General features: G+C 37.9%; 1 protein-coding gene across 1 annotated transcript in view; it reads right to left on the reverse strand.

Annotated features, from left to right (window-relative positions):
- LOC150076359 (protein bicaudal C homolog 1-A-like) overlaps positions 1-19,081 on the reverse strand; it is a 195,523-nt gene that overhangs the window by 65,305 nt on the left and 111,137 nt on the right. The window contains exon 8 of the mRNA XM_090387331.1: positions 1,575-1,690. Coding sequence (XP_090243457.1) covers positions 1,575-1,690 — 116 coding nt within the window. The remainder of the gene's footprint in view (positions 1-1,574; positions 1,691-19,081) is intronic.

The raw sequence follows: 19,081 nt of genomic DNA on the forward strand, positions 1-19,081 counted from the left end.
GGGTTCGGTGCTGAGCCCATTGCTGTTTTACCAATGATATCGATGAAGGTATATCAGGCTTAATGTCGACGTTTGCAGATGATACAAAGGTTGGCAGATTTTTAATGACACTAAAGACAGTATGCTACTGAAACAGGATCTAGAAAATTTAGGCGGATGGGTTGAAAAGTGGCAACTGAAGTTTCATATTGATAAATGCAAAGTACTGCATATGGGTAGTAGTAACCCAAGAGAAATGTACTAACTCTGTGGTACTACATTTAGGGAGGTGGAGAACGAAAAAAGACCTGGGGGTAATTGTGCAATCAGATATGAAGTTCTCGGGCCATTGTAGATGGGCTGCCAGAGTAGGTCATGGGATTTTGTCAATGATGTATAGGAATTTTTCTAGCAGAGACAAGGAGGTGATTATCCCTTTGTATAAGGCAATGGTCATTCCACACCTTGGGTACTGTATACAGGTCTGGAGGCCTCATTTTAGGAAGGATGAGGAGTTGCTAGAAAGAATACAGAGAAGGGCAATAACTGCGAGAGGAACAAAGGGGTGCACTTATGAAGAAAGGCTTAAGTTCTGAAAGTTGCAGCATCTGGAGACTAGGCACCTGTGAGGTGATCTGATTGAGGTGTATAAGGCCTTGAATGGCTTGAGCAGGCTCTATGATGATGACGGGATACTTCTGCTTGCTCAGACTAAGAACCTGAGTGGGCATAGATTCAAATTGAGGAAAGATGGTTGTAGAATAGATGTGAGGATGACTTTGATAATACCATTAGTCCACGTAGAGCAATGTCCATTTATTACCACTCTCTGCGATCTCAACCATCCTTTTATCCAACTAAATCTCGAAATGAAATGACATTTAAATTTGTCTAATCTTGAAATGGTATTCAAATCTAAACCTCAAATAAGCAAATAATGAGTGGAAAACCCTTTAAAAAAGGGTTTTCCACTCATTATCACCTTTAAAAAAGTAACTTGTAATGAAACATAAGATATTGTTTGATTACAGTCATTTCGTTTGTTGCAAAACAAAGATATTCCATCAGATAATGCTTCTATTGCATCAGACAGTAATTGAAAAGTATTGCATCAGCCGTTTCTATAAATATGGCATTGGAAGGGTATACACACTCATTAGTATCCTGTTTTGTGGAGGTGTAAGCATGGCTCCATATGTACCACTATACACTTATGGAAGAATTTGGAAATTAAGTAATGTGATTTGTCTAAGCTATTTTAAAGAAACTGCTTCACTTACAATATATGAAAATTCAATAATATAATAAAATACTATAATAAACTAAAACAATAATAAAATACTATAATAAACTAAAACAATAATAAAATACAATAATAAAATAATAAGAAAAGTTTACCTCAATATAATACATAGTAGCCTACATATTATATTGAGGTAAACTTCTATTTTAAAAATAATTTGTTTTTAGAAATCTTAAAAGGATCATATGAGAACTTATATTTCATCAATGTATCATTTAATGTTGTGTATTATAAAGCAAGCTACACCCAATTCACAATCTGCATGTATAGCTACATGAATCATAAAACAAACCTATTGAAGCTAGAAACTTCCGTTGCTCATAATCGTTCCTTGAAAAATTAGTTGATCTGTTTGTTGCTGTATCTTCAAAACTTGCTGGCTGTGGACTTGAGTCACTAGATTCATATCTAGAGGGAGGGAAAACCTTTAGGGCAGAGTTCAAAATTGAGCAAATAAATTTTAGAATTACAATTAAAATAACTCAAATATTATTTCCAGTAATATCCAATACCTTTTTCCATATTAAGCTTATAATGCAAACATTTATACAGAAATTTTGCTAGCAGGGAAAAGGAGGTGATTATCCCTTTGTATAAGGCAATGGTCAGGCCACACCTTGAGTACTGTGTAAAGGTCTGGAGGCCTCATTTTAGGAAGGATGTAGAGTTGCTTGAGTGTGTACAGAGAAGGGCAACAAGATTGATGAGGGGAACAAAGGTGTCCTCTTACCAAGAAAGGCTTAAGTTTTGCAAATTGCAGTGGCTGGAAACTAGGTACCTAAGAGGTGATCTGATTGAGGTGTATAAGGCCTTGAATGGGATGAGAACGCTGTATTCTGATGGGATTCTTCTACTTGCTCAGATTATGAACCTGAGGGAGCATAAATTCAAATTAAGGAAAAACAGTTGTAGAATATGTGTGGAAATTTGCCTTTAGCTAGCAAGTGGTTAATTGCAGAAACAAACTTCCATCTGTCATTGTGGAAGGTGATAGCTTAAATAAATTCAAGGAGGAACTGGACAAACTTTTAGAGGAAATGGTTGTGTGAAATTTTTTTTTTGGTTGATGCTACATAAGCTCTAGCAATTTGGAATGGTGGGGCGGGGGGGGGGGGGGGTGATTGTAACAGAAAATTCACTTAAAAACTTACATGAAACATTTAAATTTAGACAATGAAATCCAGATTTTATATTTGCTTGCATCAGCATCCATATAACCCACCAGGGTTGGTGGTGGGGGATTGTAAGAGTATGATGAAAGAGTGTCCCTCAAGGATAAAGGTGAATTACTAATACTTTCCTATAGAAATACATTTTTCTTTTGTTTGCATTGTAGAAAGATAGAAATTAAGTAAACTCGTAGTGAATTAAAGGAAATCAATTTTAAATCATTGCCGTTGGCATAGTAATTACCAAAAGCGTCTACTTCTAAGTCAGAGATAATTTTATATACTAAAACAGTTTTGTGCTAGACTGGTCTTCAGGCTGCCTTCCTGAGAGAGCGAAATGCTTTGCAATTAAGGCATCCATAGCTGAGTGATTGGGAGTGGAAGTGAAGTAGCACACACTGAGTAGACCAGGGTTCAACCCTCTAACTTCTAAACATGGTCAATCTACCAACCCACACTGGGCCAGTTTGGCAGATTATGGTCCATTTCCCTGAATTGTTGAGGAGGCTTCCATCGTGCAGTGGGTTGGTAATCACTGCAGTTTACCTTTACCTTAGAGTGGCAGACAAAAAAACTGCATCACCTTTAAAAAAGTAACTTGTAATGAAACATAAGATATTGTTTGATTACAGTCATTTCGTTTGTTGCAAAACAAAGATATTCCGTCAGATAATGCTTCTATTGCATCAGACAGTAATTGAAAAGTATTGCATCAGCCGTTTCTATAAATATGGCATTGGAAGGGTATACACACTCATTAGTATCCTGTTTTGTGGAGGTGTAAGCATGGCTCCATATGTTCAGTTGACCCCCAAGAAAAAAGGTGTAGCTGTTGCTCTGTGCTAGGAAGGGCTTTCTATGTATGCTATTGCTGATAAAAGAGGCTGCCACCACTCAACAGTACCCAGGTGCTGAAATTAAAGCATGAAACCAGTGATGTGAAGAGAAGACCTGGATCAGGCCATAAGAGAGTGACTACCCTTTCCAAGATCAATATTTGAAACTGCTATGCCTTCTTAATCAGCATGCTAGTGATCCTGATCTAAAACGACTTTGAGATGGCCTCTGGTGTTGAAACAAGTGCACGAACTTTCCAAAGACTGCTTTCAGAATGTGGTCTGCATGCCTATCGCCCCAAGAAGAAGCCTTTGTTGACCCAACAAATGAGGAAGAGGCAACTCGCTTACGCTAAAAAGCATGTTTCATGGACAAAAGAGCAATGGGACATGGTCATCTTTTCTGAAGAATCAAAATAATTTAACTTGCATGGCTTGGATGGAAAGCGATACGTAAGAAGATGAAAATTGGAGGCATACCATCCTGACTGCATAACACCGACTGTAAAGTCCCCACTGATCAAATGGTCTGGGGATGCATAACAAGCAAAGGGGTGGAGCGAATTAAGTTTATTAATGGAATGGTGAATGCAGAAATATACACTGCTATCTTGGAGGAGTGCCTGAAACCCGTTATTAGGGATCACCACACAGACATCCAAAACAGCATTTTTCAACAGGACTCAGCACCTTGCCACACAGCAAAATTGGTAAGTTTTATGCTATTTAGATTTAATGATGAGTTTGTCTTCTTATCTCACAAGGCTAAAAACATATTTACACCAATGTTTCCCTCTTTTTTCTCACTTAAGGTGCAGTCATACCTCAGAAATGCTGGCATTACAGTGTTGGACTGGCCTGGCATGAGTGCAGATTTGAATCCTATTGAAAATTGCTGGTACATAATGTCATCTAAAATTACTCAGAAGAAGCCAACAAGTAAGATTCAGATGCAAGAGAACACATTGTAATGAAATGTTACAAAACTGGGCAACTGTATATCCAGAATTTGATTAACTCTATGCCAGATCGTTGCAAGGCTGTAAGTGCAGCTCAAGGAGGAACAACAAAATATTGAGGACTTATTTTGAGCACAGTACATTAACTTGTCATTTCAGTTTGTACATGTAAATGTAAGTCTGATTGTCATGATTGCATTTGCATGATTTCTCATATTTCCATTAATTACGCATTTTACCCTTTGGGAAGATATTTATGGCAATTAGGTATATCAGGTGGAATCTTTTTATTGGATTTCATTCACAGAGATATATATATATATCCCCATCTAAAAAATGCATTTCGAACATTTCTGCATTTGCAAAATTCAAACAAACACATTTGCAAAATTCACAAGTGATGCAGTTTTTTTGTCCGCCACTGTACATATCAGTTTTTACAGTACAATAACACATTTTTTTCTTCCTTTTATGTTTTCTTATGTGCCATTCTGGTTAATTCACCCCCAGATAAAGATTTTAATTGTTATGGTATATAACTATTTTTCCTTCATTCTTCTGAGAATATTATGTATTTTTTGTAATTTTGGCATATCAGGGTTATAGTAGCAATATTTCTTAGTCATTACCAAGTTACATAAAAACAGACTTACATAAGAATCCCTGGAATGTATCACTTAGGTATGTTGGGGACAGACTGTATTCAGAAATCAGTCCTTTTCAAATTGGTTAAAGAAAAATAATAAAAAAAAAATTCTCAATAGCAATTACTGGATGATGAATTAGTTCCTCAAAAAGTCTGTGTTTAAGTTGAATATTATTTAACATAATGCTTCTGATAACTTAGATGGGCAACTTCTTTATATCTATGATTTTTGTTTGCTAATGACAGGCTTTATACTGCCATAAGGGAACAGTTTAATGTTAAAAATTCATGACAGAAAGTTGCAACCAAATTAAGTTTACAATTTAAAAAGTTTATTCATAGAATCATATAGTTTCTGCTATGAGTAGTGTAGTAAATATTTTTAGTGGTAACATTTCATTGGATCATATCAGCACACAAGTCACACTGGCAATACAACAGATAAACTTGCACTAATTCTCTCTCTATCTCTCATGTATAAAACTAACTTGGTAAAGTTCTGCTATATCAACCTGTCTTGATGTTCAACACTATCTCTGCTCTTGTCTCTCACTGGTTTTTTGTAATTGTTATTGACAAAGTAGATGGAGTTTACTAATTTAGTGACATATGAGGGCAGCATTTTTAGCATTGGCAAAGGCACATCATGCAAGAAAGCAAGCTTATATAGCATAAGCAAAAAAAAAAAAAAACCCTTATTTCACCCATGCACTCACTCCAAATGTTTGTCAAGTTCTGCCTTGAATCTATTTAAGCTATCATCTTCTACAATGACAGATGGAAGTTTGTTTTGCCAATCAACCACCCGCTGACTAAAGGCAAACTTCCGCACATCTATCCTACAACCGTCTTTCCTCAATTTCAATTTATGCCCTCTCAGGCGATTATTCTGAGCAGGAGGAAGAATTGCATCAGCATTGAGCATGCTCAAACCATTCAAGGCTTTATATACCTCAATCAGATCACCTCGCAGGTGCCTAGTCTCCAGACACTAATTTGCAAAACTTAAGCGTTCTTCATAAAAGCAACCCTATGTTCCATTCACTAATCTTGTTTGCCTTCTCTGTACTTGTTCCAACAGCTCTACATCCTTCTTAAAATGAAGCCTTCAGACCTGTATACAGTACTCAAGGTGTGGCCTGACCATTGCCTTATACAAGGGGATAATCACCTCCTTTTCCCTGCTAGAAAAATTCCTATATATCATTGACAAGTCACCATGAGCTACTCTTGCAGACCATCTGCACTGTTCAGAAAACTTCATATCTGCCTGCACAATTACTCCCAAGGTCCTTTTCATTCTCTAGCACTGTCAGTGTGGTACTACAGAGTTGATACGTTACTCTGGGATTACTGCTTCCCATATGTAGTACTTTACATTTGTCAATGTTAAACTTCATTTGCCACCTCTCAGCCCATCTGCTCAACTTTTCTTAGGAGCATTAGCAACTAAGGCCATACTGCTCCGGGATATGAGGTGGTCATTCTCAGACCTTTCAGCATCCTCTATATTTGGTGGTCACTGGCTTGAACCCACAGCCTAATCAAGAAGCATGTGCTACGCCCTGCTGTTCCTGCCCACCTGGGTACGGAGGTGCCTTAAGGGGAAGTCTTGTCTGACTAATTTGATTGAATACTATAATGTAGTCACAAAGGAACTGGATGCAAAAATAACTGATGTCATATATTTGGATCCTGTTTTCTAGATCCTGTTGCAGCAGTGTACTGTCATTAGTGTCATTAACAACGCTGCCAACCTTCGTATCGTCTGCTAACTTGGACATTAAGCCTGATATACCATCATCAATACCATTTATAAATACAGAAAACAACAATGGACCCAAGACCGAACCCTGAGGGACTCCACTAATAACATCAGTCCACGAAGAGCAGTGTCCATTGATTACCGCGCTGTCTTCTCCCACTCAACCATCCCTTTGTCCATAGCAGCAATTTGCCTCCAATGCCACACTTCTCCAATTTGTGCAGCAGTCTTCCATGTGCAACAGTATCAAAGGCTTTTCTAAGATTCAAATATATGATATCAAAGTTATTCTTTGCATCCAGTTCTTTTGTGACTACATCATAGTATCCAATCACATTAGACAGACAAGACTTCACATTAAGGCACCTCCATAGCCAGGAGGGCAGGAGTAGCAATGCATAGCACACACTTCTTGATAAGACAGGGGTTCGAGCCCGTGACCACCAAATACGGAGGAGGATGTGGAAAGGTTAGGGAATGATCACCCCATATCTCAGAGCAATATAGCCTTAGTTGCTAATGCTCCTAAAAAAAAAAAAAAAAAAAAAACAACAAACAAATCCATGCTATAACTGAAGTCTTGTCTAGATGATCCTGCAATGCTTCTTTAACCAGTGACTCCATTAATTTCCCTGGAACAGAAGTTAAATTAACAGGTCTGTAATTACCTGTGTCTCCCTTTGATCCTCCTTTGTGGATTGGGGTCACATTTGCACATCTCCAATCCATGGGTACCTTCCCCTGAGTCCAGGGAAGCTCTCTAATAATTATGGCTAAGAGTTTGCTTACTTCCTTCGCTGCCTCCTTTAATATAACTGGATAGATTCCATCCACTCCAGGTGCCTTTCTTGTGTTTATCTTCAACAATTTCTCCTCCACTTTACTCTAAGTTATTATAAGATTATCTAGCTTACTGCCAGAGTTGAATACACCTCTGGCATTCCCCTCCCTGAATAACTCCTCACGTGTGAATGTTGATGCAAAATATTCATTTGTTTGCTAGCTGCCTGAGCAGGATCATCAACAGTTGAACCATCGATAACAAGTGGACCAATCTGATTCATCCCCTCCCTTCTAGAGTTTACATAAGTAAAGGACTCGTTACTGTTTTTCTTTGCATCCTTTGCCAAAGATTTCTTGTAATCTGCCTTCGCCTGCCCAACCTTCTTTGTAACTTGGTTACAGACTAGCTTATATCTATCATAGGCTTCTGTGTCACATGTTAATTTATTTGTATCCCATGCATTTTCTTCTCTGTCACACGTCTAATTAGTTCATCTGACATCCATTTAGGCCTAAATCCTGAACAATATTTCTTTGTTGGTATGAAAAGCCTAGTAGCTTCCAAGATTATTTGAATTTGCTGTTGGTAACATCATCATCAGTTGTTTCCACCGTATAGAATTTAAATACAGTCTTAGACCACCATAGTCACCTTTACAAAAGCAAAAAAACCTTCCCTTTACCCCCGATGGTAGTTACCTCTGAGTAAATCCCACTTCAGCACACTGTGATCACTTGTTCTCTTATCTGTAGATTCTTGATGCATGAAGAATCACTATTGATAATCAGATCAAGAGTATTACTCCCTCTAGTTGCCTTCTGAACAAGGTGCTGTAGAAAACAATCATCCAGTAAATCCACAAAAGCTTTGCTAGTATGCAAGTGACCAACCCACAAATTCCAGTCAATATCCGGGAAATTAAAATCCCCCATTATAAGACACTCTGATTTACTGGCCCACTATTTCTCTGCACAATTGCTCATTATACTCATCAGGCCTATAACACACACCTACTCTCATTTTTCCTTTCCCAGTGCTTATGTCACACCAAATATTGCATTGTCCACCCACATCAATTGGATGCACTTCAGATTACACTTCATAACCCCTCCTCCTTTCCTGTCCTGTGTATCCTTTCTGTACACATTGTACTCCCCAAATTCCAGTCCTGGACTGATTATGTCTGTGTGACGCCATGTCTCTGATATCCCAACAATATCTGCCTTTGATGTCTTGACTAGCACTTCAAGCTCATCGAATTTATTAACTATACTCCTAACATTGGTGTACATGCAAGTATACATGCACCTGTTTCTACTCTTAGTTACCCTAACACAGCCCATGTATTTACTTGTTCCACTATGACTCCCAGTAGTCCTGGAAATCCCCATTGCCTTGCTTTTCAGACTGCTGCTCAATTGCATATCAACAGAAGTAGTGCAAGAATCACTTTTACCTCTGCCAGTGGCTACTGGCAATCTATTAGTCCATGTATCCCCCCAAGCTAGCAGTTTTCCGACCCACCTAACTCTGCCTCGATAGCATCAGCAAATATTCTTGCACTCTTTCTATTTAAGTGTATCCCATCCCTGTAGAAGCAGTCTCCTGTTAACAAGCACAGACCAGGCTGAGAAAAATTCTACCCCTTGAGCCTTGCACAATCTCTCCAGGGCAGAAATAGATCGACAAGGCTCTCATCATATACTCCCTCCTATCGTGTCTGGGCAGAATTGCACACATTTTCAAATTCAACCGTAACTCGCAGCTTTTTTTCAGCATTGTCTTGTACTTAAGTAATTCTGCTGGTCTCAATATCATCATTGATATCATTAGTGCCAACGTGTACAACGATATCACCCTTTGTGCCCTTTAAGAATGATATCTGCCCTATAACGTTATCAACCTTTGCCACTGGCATAGATACCCTGGTTCTGTTCCATCTATCCTTTTTGCACACTATGTTCCCCATTTCCCTGACAATGGAGTCACCTAGAACAATTAGTTCCTTTGGGACCAGTGCATTCTGCCTTGGGGGTTTTGTTTTGTTATTTAGTTTTTAGGAACATTAGCAACTAAGGTCATTTGCTCTGGGGATATGCGGTGGTCATTCCCTAACCTTTCCGCATCCTCCATATTTGGTGGTCACAGGCTCAAACCCCGGTCTAATCAAGAAGCATGTGCTACGCACTGCTGCTCCTGTGCCTTGGGGGTTGCCACTGTGTTTTGTGATGTTCAAGTGCAAACTCTGGATTTGATGTGGGCAGCTGAGAGCTTGATGTGCCCCTCAATTTAAATCCTTTGAGGGCATCCACCCTGTCCTTCAAGCTCTCATATAAGCCCATAGCAAGACCGGTGAAGACAGGATATTAGAGCTGGAAAAGGAATTAGAAAATGTGAATTGGAATATCATTGGTTTGGCTGAAACAAGAAGAAGAAATGAATCACTTATAAGTTTATCAAGTGGAAATCTGCTGTACACCAATGGAAACAGTGAAAGGAGTGAAGGTGGAGTTGGGTTTCTGGTCCATAAAGATTTTAAAAACAACATTTTGGAATTCAAAAGTACATCACCAAGGGTGTCAAGACTAATACTCAAGATTTCTAAGAGGTACAAGCTAAAGATTATAATGATTTATGCACCAACATAGAGCCATGATGATGAAGAGGTTGAAGAAATGTACACTGAAATTGAGTCTTCTAGATGAGCAGAAAACCCACTACACTATTATTATGGGGGACTTCAATGCTAAGGTTGGAAAAAGGCAAAACAGTGCAGAAAGAGGAACTACAGGAAATTTTGGAATTGGTGAAAGAAATAAAAGAGGTGAAAGACTTGTGGAATTTGCAGAATCTCAAGGAATGTCAGTAATGAACACTTTTTTCAAGAAAAGGGTGAACAGAAAGTGGACATGGAAGAGTCCAAATGGATTAACAACTAATGAAATTGACTTCATCCTCACTAACAGAAGATATATTGTGAATGATGTTACCGTCCTGAATAAGGTAAATGTTGGAAGTGATCACAGAATGGTAAGATGTACACTTGATATAGATGTAGGAAAGGAAAGGAAAAAACTGACTCGAGTAAATAATACAAAGGTCTTTGAAATAACAGAGGAGGAGAAAAGGCAGTATGTACTGGAACTTAACAAGTTTGAGCTTCTGCAGACTGCTCAGGACCAAGATATCGACGAGGAATATTACAACTTTCTGAAAGTGATAAAGCCCAAGAAACGTATAGGGAAACAGAAATCCAAAGAAGAAAAAATTAGTCAAGAAACACTTGTCATGATGAACCAAAGACGACAAATGAAGAGCAAGAAAAACACTGACAGGGAGAAAATTGAGTATACTGAGTTATGCAAAGCCATTAGAAAGAGATTCAGAGAGGACATAAGAAGATTTAACACAAGAAAAGTAGAACAAGCATTAAGGAAAACAAAGGATTTAAATCAGCAGCCATGAGCAGTAATATACAAAGACAAATGATACTGAAACTGAAGAATAGCGATGGTGTACTTATAAACAGCAGAGAAGGCATAATTCAAATAGCAGAAGACTACTATAGAGAATTATACAAGGAGCGAGGGAATGATACCAGCAGTGGGGAAGATGGACTGCAAAGTAGCAACACATACGACATACCCGATATTCTTCCTGATGAGGTAGAACATGCATTGAAGAAAATGAAAAATCGGAAAGCCCCGGGGGAAGATGAAGTTACTGTAGAGTTGTTAAAATTGGGAGGAAGAGACATAACACAAAAACTGGCAAGGCTCTTCACAAAGTGCAATAGAAAAGGCGTGATGCCTAAGCAGTGGAATAATGCAATCATAGTTTTGCTGCATAAGAAAGGAGATAAATCAGAAATTGGAAATTATAGACCAATTAGCTTGTTATCCCAAATCTACAAGTTGTTCACAAGGGTCATTACTAACAGATTAGAAAGAATACTTGATGAGAATCAACCGAAAGAGCAAGCTGGCTTTAGGACAGGATTCTCAACTATGGATCACCTTCACGTAATATCACAGCTAATGGAGAAAGCAAATGAATATAAAACACCATTATGCCTGGCATTTGTGGATTATGAAAAGGCATTTGACTCCATACAGCATAAGGCAATGTTTCGGGCACTAGAAAGACAAGGCATAGATACTCCATATATTATGATTTTGAAGAAAATATATGAGAGTGCTACATCCTTTATTAGACTAGACAAAGACAGTAGGAAATTTATAATCGAGAAAGGAGTTCGACAAGGAGACACAATATCTCCGAAGCTGTTTACTGCTGCCCTTGAGGAAGCTTTCAGAAGATTAGACTGGTCGCAGAAAGGAGTCAATGTGAACGGAGAGTACCTAAACCATTTACGATTTGCAGATGACATTGTGGTCATAAGCCACGATCCCAAAGAATTAGAGGAAAAACTCTTAATCAGTTATGCACAGTTAGTAAGGATTTTGGACTAAAGATGAATATGGCTAAAACGAAAGTAATGATGAACAAGTATGCCACAGAAAGGGAAATAATGATTGAAGGAGCAGTAATTGAAAAGGTGGAGTCATATACTTATCTGGGACAAGTTATTAGCTGTAATAATGATAAATGGCTGGAAGTCAAGAGAAGAATAAATTTTGGATGGATAGCATTCAGGAAATATAGTCACATACTGAAGAGCAATATCCCAGTTTGTCTGAAACGTAAAATAATGAATCAATGTATACTCCCCACCATGACTTATGGAAGTGAAACTTGGGCACTCACCAAAAGAATGGAAGAGAAGCTAAGAACTACACAGCGAAGAATGGAACGAATTATATTGGGAATCAGACTGTTAGATAAGAAGAGAAACACGTGGATTAGGCAGCAAACTCAAGTAAAGGACATTCTTATCAAAACTAAAGAACTAAAATGGTCTTGGGCAGGACACATAGCTCGAAGACATGATGACAGATGGACTAAGAAAATAACAGAATGGTACCCAAGAGGAGCTAGAAGAAAACCTGGAAGACAAAGGCGGAGATGGATAGATGAAATTCATGAGTTTTTGAGTAGTAAATGGATGGCCAGTGCTCAAAACAGAAGGAACTGGAAAGTTGCTGGAGAGGCCTTCATCCTGCAGTGGATTGAAAATGGCTGATGATGATGATGAATGCCGAGTTGGCACCTGATTTCCTCCCACTCCTTGCATTGCACGCACACACAGAAAGACATTCCCCTTTGCAATATTTTGTCCCGTTCTTGATTGCTCCACAAACATCAAACAAGCAGTGCATTTCAATAGACTGTGATTCAGAGGACAACTGCCCCTCTCAGTTCTCCCCTCAGCCACAGCACTTCCAGTAGTTTGAGCCTTTTGCTTTACTGCTCTGGTCTGAGTCATGATTTCTATTCAAGTTCAATAAAATTCCAATACAAAATATAATCCTAAACCTATATTCCAATGCAGTTATAAAACACACACACACAGTGAAACTTCTCCTAACGGACACCTCTCGTTAATGGACATCTCTCTACAACGGACATTTTCAAATTCCCCAACTCACCTCCATTGGTTTTAACGTGTTTGCAGCTTCTGTCTAGCAGACATTCTCTGTAACGGACGCGGACAGGCAATCTGCACTGTTTCGTTTAAATTAGCACTTAATTTGATCTCCCCATAACGGACTGCGGGAGAGCTCACGGCCCTTTTTCTAGGAACTTTTCTTCCACGTATTGCCTCAATCGTGTGTTTATTTTCTATTTCCGATTCTCTGAATTTTATCAAGGTTTACGTCGCGGTTCTAAACCCTTTTTCAAGAATTTTAAGGCACGTGTAAAACTTCTGATGAATTCGGTGTGTGCGGGGGGGGGGGGGGGATATGGTTGGCCTTTCGTCTTTTCAGTTTTCAGTTTTGTTCAGTGTCGTGTGAAGTGCACAATGTCTTCTCGTAAACATTTAACTTTAAAAGATAAAGTCGAACTCATTAATGCGTATGATCGGCAAAAAAAAAAAGTGTTCTCAATCTCGCTGCAAAATTCAAAATCGGGAAGACGCAGGTAAGTGACATCCTAAAGAAAAAAAATGAACTGCTCAAATAATTTCGGCAACACGGAAATGATCAGGTTCAAAAATCATTCCCGAAAACTGTTGGACTTCAAATTGACAATGTTACGTATGAGTGGTTTCGTCGCAAACGTGCTAAAAAAATTCCCATTAATGGGCCTATTATTAGGGGAAAGGCTTTGGAGGTTGCGAAATCTATGGGAGTAAATGAGTTCAAAGCTTCTGTGGGATGGCTAGACAAGTTCAAAACTTGGCATAAAATTTCTTGGAAAACCGTAAGTGGTGAAGGTCGATCTGTTGATACTGGGGTTGTAACAGAGTGGACCGTCAAATTGGAAGATTTATGTCGTGGTTTTGAAGCTAAGGATATTTACAACTGTGACGAAACAGGGTTGTTTTTTAAGGCTCTTCCTGAAAAAACAATGAGTCTAAAAAACGAAAAGTGCCAGGGCGGAAAAATTTCTAAGGAACGCTTGACTGTACTATTGTGTACAAATATGCTGGGAGACTTTGAACAACCTCTTGTTATAGGAAAACCACAAAATCCTTGTTGTTTCAAGGGCATAAAGTTGAATCTTTTGAATGTTGACTGGAAGTCTAATAAAAACGTGTGGATGACACGAGATATCATGAGTGAATGGATAAGTCACTTGAACCAAAACATGATTCGTCAAAACAGAAAAATTATTCTTTTCATGGATAATGCTGCATCTCACCCGCATATTGAATTGTCCAACATTCAAATCGTTTTTCTGCCACCAAACACATCTCCAGAGTGTCAGCCTTTGGATCAAGGGATAATAAAAAAATTTAAACTTCACTACAGAAAACGTGTTTTAAGACATCTCATTGCAAACATGAACGATGTAACATGTGCGAGTGACCTTGCGAAGAAACTCAGCATCCTAGATGCGATTCAATGGATTTCCTCTTCAGTAAACGCAATTAGAAAACAAACTGTCGTGAACTGTTTTGTAAAGTCTGGCTTCTCAAACTCAAAAATTGAAGTTGTGAACAGCAATGTGGAGCACCAAGAAGAACAAGAACTTCAACATCTATTAATAATGTACGACACTTCAGCTTTAAGTGACCCTGGCTACAAAGATATAGACTCTAACCTCACTACAGAAGATGGTGCTATAGATATCAACGACATTATCATCCATATTTTTCAAGAAGTTCCTCATGAGGATGAAGAAATGGAAGGAGGTCATTCTGTCGAAGAACATATTAACGACGAACCACCGATGAAAATAGAAGAAGCGCTCATACAAATCAATCGTTTAAAAATGTTTTTCGCCACTGAAGAAGATACTGAAGGACTTTCGATGGTTTCTTCACTCCAAACAAATGTTGAAAACAAAATTATCAGCCGGAAGAAGGTGCAGAAGAAAATAAGTGATTACTGTATGTATTTTTCTTAAGATAAAGTCATAATATGCATAGCACAATTGTGTGTATATTATTTACAAAAATATTGTGCCAAATCTGTATATAATTTAATGTAATTTTACATTAAACGTTTAACGATTTTTCTTTCTTTCTTTTTTTTTTTTTTTCTCCCCCAGACTTCTTGTTAGCGGACACTTCTCTCTAACGGACACATTTTCGTTCCCCATGGCTGTCCGTTAAAGGGAAGTTTCACTGTATATATTTTTCGGTATCGAATATTATCTCCGAGTTACGTTATATGACTTAAACTGACAATGAAATTTAATAAGTTTAATAAATTTTATTGATTAATTGATACTACTATACTCGCTATCTAGTTTTCCGTTAAACCTTATGCTAGCACACGTAGAACAATGGCAGCAAGTTATGAATGGTTAATCTACGAACACAAGGTATTATTTACTTTCAAAATCGTGCTATCTAAATTCAAAATAAACCATGGAGCTTGACTAGGTCTATAAGCTACTTATAGAAAATAATTTAATCTAACAATTAAGTTAATAAAGCGGCTAAGTATAATTAAAAACTTTTCATTCTTGGGAGCTGCAAAACCGGCTAAGATTTATCTGGTGCACCCTCTCTACACTCACCGACATGGTAGTGTAGAGGGGGTCTTTACTCAGTCTTTACTATTTAAAAAAAAAAAAAAAATAGTAAAGATTGAGAAAAATGGTGTTTTTGAAAAACACACTCTGGCACTATATGAGAGTGAGATGGAGGAGGAGGAGTCAAATTGGATCAAAAAAGATATTCTCTGTTGTAAATCTGAAGAGTTTTCAGTTATACAGAATATTACATAGACAATTATTAATGATTCTTGAACAGAGGGGATGATTCCTTCCCACCACCAGTCTGCTAAAATAAATTCTCATTATAGATCAAGTTAAATTCTCTAATTCAATGAAATTGAAGAATTCGGCTTTTCTTTTTTTTTTTTTTTTCTTTTTTATGATGAATAAAGAGTTTACACATTTCACTGAAGCAGAAGGTTCAAAACCACTGGGCTAATTAGTCTGATAATTTTCCAACTCTTGTTTACAATGATCAGTTGTAAATGTTTAGAGATAATGCTTTGGGAATATAAACGCTATAAAACATTAATGCAAATGAGTTGAGAAAAGCTTAATTTGTGTATATAGCTAAAAGAAAATAGAGTTTACTATAAAAATTGGAATCTCATATTGTAAAGCAAGTATACTGCAATGCAGCATGGGTGGTTAATGACGGTATACTACTGCAATGAGATCTAGAAAAATTAGGAAGTTGGCCTGAAAAATGGCAGTTGAGGTTTAACATTGACAAATGCAGAGTACAGCACATAGGTAGTAGTAATCCCAAATTAATGTATCCAATATGGTGCTACACTCAGGTAGTGGAAAATGAAAGACCTGTGGGTAATTGTTAGCATTAGGAGAGGCATATGATGCAAGAAAGCAAGCTTAAATAGCATCAGCAAAAAAAAAAAAAAAAATTCTTATTTCACCCATCCATTCACTCCAAAAGTTTATGTAGTTCAGCCTTGAATTTATTTAAGCTCTCAACTTCCACAACAACAGATGGAAGTTTGTTCCAGCAATCAACCACCCACTGGCCAAAGGCAAATTTCCACACATTTTACAACCAACCATCTTTCCTCAATTTGAATTTATGAACCTCAGGTATAGAATCTAAGCAATTGCACAGTCAGATAAAGTTCTCTGATCAGTGAAGGCAGGCTGCCAGGACAGCACATGGGGTTTTGTCAATGATGTACAAGCACGGATAAGAAGGTGATTGTTCTATACGTACAAGGCAATGGTCATGCCACACCTTGAGTACTGCATACAAGTGTAAAGTCCACATTTTAGGAAGAGAAGGGTCACAAGATTGGTAAAGAAACAAAGATATGCTCTTAAAAAGAATGGCTTCATTTCTGTAAATTAGGGTGTCTGGAGACTAGGCACTAGCAAGGTGATCTTGACTGAGGTGTTTAAGGCTTTGAATGGTTTGAGCACACTCAAATGCTGATGGAGTGTTCCTGCTGCTCAGATCACACACGAGGGCACAAATTCAAATTGAGGAAGGATGGTTGCAGAACAGGGTTCCCTGACAAAAGCCCACAAATTCCACACAGAAAAAAACCCCACTGTTTGATTGTTTGTTTGTTTGTTTGTTATTTGGTTTTTAGCAGCATTAGCAACTAAGGCCATATTGCTCCGGGAATATGCGGTGGTCATTGCCTGACCTTTCCGCATCCTCCGTATTTGGTGGTGACGGCCTCGAACCCCTAATCAAGAAGCGTGTGCTACGCACAAACCCCACTGTCAAATGCTCAGAAGAAAAATACCCACACGTAGAAAAATGCTCACATTATTTTTAGTTTACAAAAAACAAATTATTTCATATTTCAAAACACAACAAAATGTTGAATTTATATATTTTATTTCTGCTTCTATACAATGTATTTTAATATAAAGTAAAATATTTGGATGTAAATGTTTGAAAGGCAAATTTCAGAAAATAAAATGCTCTGGTTTTATTGCAACCAAAGCCTTTTATTTTATTTATAAAATATAAATAATTTTTTCTGTCTTACAAAGTGAACAGTCAACACTTTTTGGTTTTTTTATAAACAAACAACTAATTCAGACATATTTCAGTGATTTATTTATTTGTAAAGGATTTGAATAGAATTTTCATCCATAAGTTGGCCATCTCTGCAAGTATTTCAGTTTGGCTTCTACCTATTCATATTCCTGCACAAAAGTGGCAACTAAGTCATGCAGTGCATCATATCTTCTCATTTTCATCTCTAGACAGACCTGCCTGTGCATTAGCCAGTGTCAATCTGGGGCAAGCCAGGTCCCTCTTCAGTCCATCAAACAAAAACCACACACTGGAATGACTGCAGTGGGATAGGGAATTAAGTGCATTGTGAAATCCCTCACAGCAGTTTGTAGTTTTAGGCGACCGTTCAAGAGCAGCATCATGATGATTCTATATTCTTATTGGAAACTGGGGATCTCTACCTGCTGCACTGTCAATTATCATTTAGTTATGAAGACAAAAGACGGCAATGTAGTATGACAACCAACCGAACATTTTCATAATTCCTGTCCTCAAAAAGCAGAAGCCAACGTTGCCAGAAGCAAAATGAGGCAATACACGAGGGTAGTTAGTTCCACTCCTCACAGTGTGATGGAGAATGTGTTGTCAGAGTTGAGTAACGATGTACTGGCCTTTATGCCCAAAAAATCATCCCTTGCGAGAAATCTTTTCAATCACAGAAATGTCATTTGCCTAATCCAACAACAATAAATCTTGACATTCCGGAGAAGTACCCTCAACTGATACTTCTTGATTCAGGTGTGGATGATCCAGACAGAATTCTGGTTTTAGGTGATAAAGAACTCTTGGTTGAATTGAACAAAGATACAATTTATGGAGATGGCACCTTTGATAAAGTTCCAAACATGTTTTACCAACCGTATACTTGGCATGCCAAGGTGGGTAACTCATACCTACCACATATTTACATTTTTTTTTTTTTTACAGAAAAAGAACTTGGATACTTATAATAGAATGTTTGAAATCATGAAGCTGTTGGTTCCAAATCTGGTGCTTCAAAAGGTTTTAATGTATTTTGAAAAGGCTTGCATGAATGCAGTGAGGGTTGCCTTTCCACACGCTGAGGTTAAAGGGTGCTATTTCCATCTGTCAGAGTCTCATCAGGAAACTTAGCAATGTCAGCTTAAAGACTGAATTTGAAACTGATATAAATATAAAACTCAAGCTGAAGTCTCTTGCTGCATTGAGCTTTGTCCCAGTCCATATCAGGAGTGTCTTTGATGAGCTTGCCGCCAACATTTCCAGAGGAAGATAGCTATAATGAGGTGCTCACTTATTTCTTTTTCATATACATTGAGGGTGCAGCAGGTAGAGATACCCAGTTTTCAATAAGAAAATGGAATCATCATGATGCAGCTCTTGAATGGTTGCCTAAAACTACAAACTGCTGTGAGGGATTTCACAATGCACTTAATTTCCTATTCCACTGCAGTTATCCCAGCATGTAGTTTTCATTTGATAGACTGAAGAGGTACCTGGCTGACACTGGCTAATGCATAAGCAGGTTGTCTAGAGGTGAAAAAGAGAAGATA

The sequence above is a fragment of the Mastigoproctus giganteus genome, chromosome 13, assembly GCF_048544385.1.
Source record: "Mastigoproctus giganteus isolate SK-2022 chromosome 13, ASM4854438v1, whole genome shotgun sequence".
Taxonomy (NCBI): Eukaryota; Metazoa; Arthropoda; class Arachnida; order Uropygi; family Thelyphonidae; genus Mastigoproctus; species Mastigoproctus giganteus.